The sequence below is a fragment of the Scylla paramamosain genome, chromosome 4 (genome assembly GCF_035594125.1).
Source record: "Scylla paramamosain isolate STU-SP2022 chromosome 4, ASM3559412v1, whole genome shotgun sequence".
In the NCBI taxonomy this organism is placed as follows: domain Eukaryota; kingdom Metazoa; phylum Arthropoda; class Malacostraca; order Decapoda; family Portunidae; genus Scylla; species Scylla paramamosain.
In genome coordinates, this window is record NC_087154.1 from 4,330,001 (window position 1) to 4,337,500 (window position 7,500).

Sequence of the window (7,500 nt, forward strand, 5' to 3'; positions counted from 1 at the left end):
ATATATATATATATATATATATATATATATATATATATATATATATATATATATATATATATATATATATATATATATATATATATATATATATATATATATATATATATATATATATATATATATATATATATTATTTTTTTTTTATATTTTTTTCGGTTTCGTTTTTTTTTTTTTTTTTTTTTTTTTTTTTCACGGCTTCTATTCAATGAGAGATACAGCGGTGCCTCCTAACGAAAGACTTTGTGGTCAAGATACGAACCCGTGCGCCTGAGGACCCCTCGGCCACCAAAGCACACCTTCCCATTGTAGCAATAATAATAATAATAATAATAATAATAATAATAATAATAATAATAATAATAATAATAATAATAATAATAACAATAACAACATTTTTTTATTGTTTTCTTCACCTGCTGTGTCCTGGCCTTAATCCCTGATCTGCTGGTATGGTCCTGAGATTTTCCAGTGTGGTTCTTTATATAGTCTTCTGTAATAATACGGGAAGCCTCAAGATGGCAGCAGGTTTACACGTGGCGGCCTCTATATGAAGCATACATAACCATCATCCCTACCCATATCTTCTTTTGATGTCTGGAAATCTTCCTATTGACACCGTACAAACAATCTGATAACTGTTTCTATTCCAGTCGTCCAGTACCATGTTTGTGAAGCAGTTTTTTGTTATCTCTTATCCTAATGCACAAATGAAAACTTTATCCTCATCCCTCGTACGTTATGAAGGTCCTGCGCTTTCCTCCTGTGATGCAACGCCCCTCCTCCGCTCACACGTCACTCACTAAAGCAGAGGTTCTACGACTTTATTGCTTAGTGGCGTATTAATTATACGAGTATATCTTGGAGTTTGATGGGGCACCAACTCTACAGTCAGTGTAGTGCATACCTATCCATGAAAATTACGCTGTGCACTTGCGGGGGAGTTGTAGCGCATTTCTATGTCGCGGCGCACAGTTTGAGAATCACTGCTCTAAAACCTTCATTGTCTTCCACATATTCAAATACAATTTTCTTTAATGCAAGTTTTCTAAGATGCAAACATAACCTTCATAACTCACGCCGCGGCTAAACAATATTTACCACAGTACATTTTTCATTCCTGAAGACTCGAGATCAAAGGCTAATAATTATTAATTTTCCGGGAACGTACGGGATTTGTAGGCCTAAATTGTAAGGGAGCACAAGAATGATGGCTAACTACTTCACCTTAACGGATAAGCGAGTATTCTGTTTACCTTCACAAGAGGAATGGATGAATGGATGTTACTTTTCTTTCTTTTTCTTATATATTTTTTTACTTCTCAAAAAAGTTTGGCAAAGTGATGAGAGAGAGAGAGAGAGAGAGAGAGAGAGAGAGAGAGAGAGAGAGAGAGAGAGAGAGAGAGAGAGAGAGAGAGAGAGAGAGAGAGAGAGAGAGAGAGAGAGTAGGGGGAGCCTCTCAATATGCCGCTTCCAAAGAGTTCATTACAGGAGAAGATTACAAAAAAGTTGAGCAATTTAGTTCGTTTCCGGAGGTGTCTTAAAGGTGCTCCAGGACAGCGCTACCTACCCCCTGCTCGCTCACTGATAAATAACTCGACGACTGACGTGGCTGATATTTTTTTTACGTAAGAAGGGCACTGGCCAAGAAAAAAAAAAACGTTAAGAAAGGCCCAGTAGATTGCCAGTCCCCAAAGAGAGAAGGTAAAAGGATTATGAAAAAACGTAGAAACTATCTTGAAATCTCACTCTCGAAAAAAAAATAAATAAATAAAAAATTTCACAGGAAAGAAGGAAATACAGAAGCAGGCAGGGAGTTCTAGAGTTTACCAGGAAAAGGAATGAATGATTAAGAATACTGTTTAATTCCTGCATTAGATAGCTGAACAGAATAAGGGTGAGAGAAAACAAAGTCGTCTGCAGGGAGGCTGTGGGAAGAGGGAAGGCATGCAGTTAGCAAGATCAGAAGAGCAGTTAGCATAAAAATTGTGATACAAGATAGCAAAAGATGCAACACTGCAGCGATGAGAAAGAGGTTGAGAACAGTCAGTAACAGGAGATGAGTTGTTAAAACGAAATGCTTTTGATTCCACTCTGTCTAAAAGAGTGGTATGAATGAAACCCCCCATACATGTGAAGTGTACTCCATACAAGGATGGATAAGACTCCTATACAAAGTTAGTAGCTAGGGAGGAGGTAGAAAAAAAAAAAAAAGCCGGAGACGACTCAGAACACCTAACTTCATAGAGGCTGTCTTTAGCTAGAGATGAGATGTGAAGTTTCCAGTTTTATTAGTAAAAGACAGAGCGAGGATTTGTAATGTAAAAGAAGGGAACAGTTGAGTGTCACTGAAGAAGAGAGGATAGTTACCTGGAAGGTTGGGTCGAGTTAATAGATGGAGGAATTGAGTTTTTGAGGCATTGAACAATACTAGTTGACTCTGCTTCAATAAAAAAAAAAAAAAATAGAGATCAGATCATACTGCTCAAGATCTTATAGATAAATGTTTGGATGAGACTAATAGGTGGATATAGATATAGATACGTTTCATGAAGGACTAACGGATTCTTGGAGCTTCCTTTATTTTCTTATGTTCCTATTTATTCATAAGGAACCAAACAGGCGATGAACAGTCGGGTCACTAGAATACTAACTACAGCAAGCCTCACGCTAGTCATCCTTAGCAATGGGAAGCCCTCTGAAGCCTTCCTTCCTTCCTTCTTTGCTTCCTTCCTTCTCTCTCCCAGCCTGTGACTGAGCGGTTCACAAGATAAAGGTATCACGTCACCTCAGGGATAAAATGGACTGCAATTAGGTCTTTTCTTTTTCTTATCTTTAAAGGGTGGGACACAGCACAATCTCTCTGCATATGCCTCTGTCTTTTTCTATCTGTATGTCTGTCTGTCTGTCTGTATACCCCATCCCACCCTCTCTCTGTATTGATTTTTTTTTCTCAATCCTTTCCGATCCCTCCCCCGAAACACACTCTCCGAGACTGTCCTCAAGGTGACTATGAATTTTGACTACATTTTAAGGTGAACCTTCAATTCTTTTGCATCATTGATGAATTTCCAGCATTATGATCAGATCTTGTTTATTCCTTCTTCTCAGTGCATCTGCCTCATTTACATTAATCCACCTGCCTCGTCTTTCTCGGGCTATGAAACTATTCAAGGGACCGCGCTACAAAAATAAGCATGTTCAGAATTGTAGCTGGTAAAAAGTCACTTAGCGGTGAAAGTGTTAAAATGCTTTAGTTCAAGGTGTTTGATGCGAAGGTAATCAAGGTGTTTGCACTCCCATCAAGGGTTACGCGCAGGTGGGCGGCGGGGCAGGTGGAAGTGACACGTCTTAACAGCCCCGCCGCTGCTCCCCTAATATCATTCCGCGGTGTAAATAAGTCAAGAATGTAAGTATGGAAACACTGAGGTCATGAAATATTCTCCTATAAATATTAGACTTTTTAGAGAATGTCTTATTTTTCTAAAGACTGCGTGATGATGGTGATGATAGTGATGATGATTTATCAATTTATTTTTTTTTGTGTTTTTTGTTTTTGTTTTTGTAAGTAAGGCTCTGGCCAAGGGCAACAAAAAGTCTGAAAAAAGGCTCACTGAAGAATCCAGTCCCCAGTGAGTAGCTAAAAAAGAATGATCCAAAATATGATGACGATGATGATGATGATGACAGGAACATGAAGACCAGGAAATATGAGAAACCACAAGAAGCTATACGGCCTACACGTGGTAGTCCCCGTATAAAACAGGCCTATCTGTTTCCACCATCATCCTCAATTTGTCCAGTCTTCTTTTAAAGTTTCCATAAGATCATAAGAAAATAAAAGCTCCAAGAATAACAATGGCTTATGATGAAGTTGTTGATGACAATGATGAAGGTGACAATAATGATAAGAGCAAACAAGAATGACATAAACAAAATCCTCATGGTCAGATATCAGGATAGGACAAGAAATAATAGGTTCAAGTTTGATAGAGCAAGTCCCCCTTTGCTGTTTAACCACGCCTAAGCTAACCACGCCAAAGCTCCCACACACATCCACATTGTTTTCTTTCTAGTGATTTTCCGCGTCATGGAAAAAAAAAAAGTCCCAAATAATTCAGAGCCGATGCACAAACGTCCCTCTTAAGGTCTCTCTAAGGAAGTAGGATGAACACAGAAGCTGAATAGATTAGACAAATGAATGGATTACTGTGGTGGTGAGAAATCATAGATAAAGCCGGAGGTATATATTATTCATACCGTTTCAACAGTGAGTCTTCGTCTGAGAGAATAGACAAGTAATGATTTGACAGCTGTTTTCATATCCCCTCTGTTCCCTGATCCACTAGTTAAGGAAATAAAGATCTGGTTCACCCCTGTCTCTTCTGTTCACCACAATCCACTCATAGGTTAAGGTTAAGAGTGTCCGAGCCATGCAGGTCTCTGGCGAATCTTGGTCCTCCTCGGGGAAAGGAATTAACTTCATGGCTTCTCCTCACGCAAAAGTTACCGAAGTTCATCAGTTATTTCAAGCAGATTGGAAAAGTTTGTGCGGCCATCATGAGGAAAAGTTTTTTTTTTTTCCTTCAAGCCAATCAGTACTACACACGACTACCAAGATTTATTTCAATCAAGTATTAGTTTATCAATACGTTACAATTGTACTGGATGAGCAACTATGAATGTGATTTTAAATGGAAGAGTAGAAAGAGAGGGGATTAACTGACAATAAATGAGATGGAGCACAGGAGAGAGAGAGAGAGAGAGAGAGAGAGAGAGAGAGAGAGAGAGAGAGAGAGAGAGAGAGAGAGAGAGAGAGAGAGAGAGAGAGAGAGAGAGAGAGAATGAGAAAGGAAAGTTTTGTAAAAAAAAAATATATCGGTAAATTTGAACAAAATCTGTTAAAGAAAGTAAAGTAAAAATGGAAAGAAAACAAGTAGTTTGTAAAGAAATATTAGTCGGAATATAATAATGCTAAACAAACAAGAGATACGAAACAATGTAGTGTACTGGGAAATGATTATGAAAAAGATACTAACAAGAAAAAAGCAAACCTGCATACAAAGCAAAAGGAAGCGGAACTAAGCTTGATGAAAGGGGTGTTGAACAGAACACACGGAAAAACGCGAGGTTCTAGGAAAACCAAGAATGTGTAGGGAAATATCAGATTCACAACAAACACGAGGTAGATCACTACGCAGGACGGCGCTTATCTAAACTGAGGCAGCAGCAACACGCGAGTCTTTCAGTGGCAGCGATACGGTCTGGCCTTCAGGCGAGACAGGAGCGTAAACCCCGACACACACGCGACGCCCAGCGGTACACACACCCCAAACAATTCCTTTGTTGTACATGTATCGATCAGGACGTGTGGGTGTGTGTGGGTGTGGCTGAGTATCGCACTTCAAACGTTTTACAGTGCCAACCTTTCAGTACTATTACCACCGAATTATGACAGCGAAAAAAAACAACTTTATTTACCTGTTAAAATTAATATATATTCCTCCTTCTTTTACTTGTCAAACAGAAATCTAAGTAGCTTAAAATCTCTTATCAACGTAGTCTTTCTTCCTCCTACATGTGTTTCTCCGTCAGCAAATGTAAGACCACAAGAAAATAAGGGAAGCTGTAGAAAGCAATCAAACCTACACGTGGAGATCCTTGTACAAAGCAAAGCGATCTACGTCCACCTTTCATGTCTATCTATAGATCTGTCTAATCTTTTACAGCTCCCTAGTGACTCAGCACTAAAGCCCTGGTTACTATGTCTATTCCAGCCACATGCCACAATAACACTGGTGAATCCCTCGGGTCTTTATGAAGCAATCCACTGTAGCTGGCCTTTTATTACTTGTTATATTCTAGTGTAGAAATTTGGCTTATCCCTTCAGGCTTTCATCGTAAGAAACTCAAATGTTAGTATGTTAGTTAGTGTGTGTGTGTGTGTGTGTGTGTGTGTGTGTGTGTGTGTGTGTGTGTGTGTGTGTGTGTGTGTGTGTGTGTGTGTGTGTGTGTGTGTGTGTGTGTGTGTGTGTGTGTGTGTGTGCGCGTGTTCATGGAGAAAAATCTTGTTTGGCTGCGATGTTCTTGGTGATAGTTACTGTTCCTGGTTCTCTCTCTCTCTCTCTCTCTCTCTCTCTCTCTCTCTCTCTCTCTCTCTCTCTATCTCTCTCTCTCTCTCTCTCTCTCTCTCTCTCTCTCTCTCTCTCTCTCACACACACACACAAACACACACACACACATACACACACACACACACACACACACACACACACACACACACACACACACAATGTCATTAAAATTTCTGTGGTGAAGATTGCAATCTTGTCAACAAACGGTGTGTTGCAAACACAGCACAACACACACACACACACACACACACACACACACACACACACATACATGGCAACTCAAGGGCAGCTTTACAAACAAACAAAATAAATAATAAAACATAAGCCTAAATAAATCAAACTATTAATCAGAAAGAGTTAGATAGATAGATAAATGGACAGAGAGAGAGAGAGAGAGAGAGAGAGAGAGAGAGAGAGAGAGAGAGAGAGAGAGAGAGAGAGAGAGAGAGTACTCACGATGGAAGGCCCAGGCCTGAAGAGGATCAGAAGCAGTCCAGCCACAAGGGGACAGCCCGAAGTCGCAGCTCCCGAGGGTGACTGGAGGACAGAGAGTAGTGTATGTAAATGTTCATCCTTTTTAATGGTAATTTTTTTTCTAAGATTTTCGCTGAAAAAGATTTTCGCTTGGATATTTGAAAACAATAGACCAAATTAAAGGTTACATGTTAAATTTATATTTTTCTAAGCTCTATAAGCATTTAGGAGGCTGCAGTACAAAAAAAAGTGTCTGCAAAAATATTAGTGACTATTTTCTATGGAAAGATAGATTATCGAACAGAGAAACGATTAATATAGGAATATTAATCTGCCCGACAACAAAGTTAACATCTTGCTTTCTACTTGTGTATTCTTATCAACAGTCCTTTGCTTGTAATCATATATCTCTATGTCATGTTTACTCCAAATATGCTACATAATCGTTATAACAAAGACTAGTGTTTTGCAGCATTCTCTTTTTCATGTTAATGTTTTTATAAATTTAATGATAAAGATTTAAGCAATTTTCACTGTCCCCTTTTATGTCAGTATTTCTACAATGTTTCATGACGAGGATTTTAACGTATTTAGGTGTTCGCTTTTATATCAAACTAGTTATAAAGTTTCACGACAAAAACATTAGTGCTTTTCATCATTCTCTTTATGTCAACGATGCTGTGAGATGAAAATTTTAACGTTTTCAGTTTTCTCTTTTACGTCATTGTTGGCCTAAAGTCTCAAATGAAGAATTGGACGTCAACACTTCAAAGTCTGGCAGAAAAATACAAAACTCTTGCAGTAGGAAATTAAAAAGGGACACTAGTATATTCTATTACTTTCTAGGTGCGGAGCGAATAGTGTGGCAAAATAAGTAGCGAATTCTTGTACT

General features: G+C 38.6%; 1 protein-coding gene across 4 annotated transcripts in view; it reads right to left on the minus strand.

Annotated features, from left to right (window-relative positions):
• LOC135098913 (uncharacterized) overlaps positions 1-7,500 on the minus strand; it is a 112,856-nt gene that overhangs the window by 27,504 nt on the left and 77,852 nt on the right. For all 4 annotated transcript variants that reach the window (XM_064001349.1, XM_064001340.1, XM_064001357.1 and 1 more), the window contains one exon: positions 6,591-6,671. In XM_064001349.1, the coding sequence (XP_063857419.1) occupies positions 6,591-6,671 (81 nt within the window). The remainder of the gene's footprint in view (positions 1-6,590; positions 6,672-7,500) is intronic.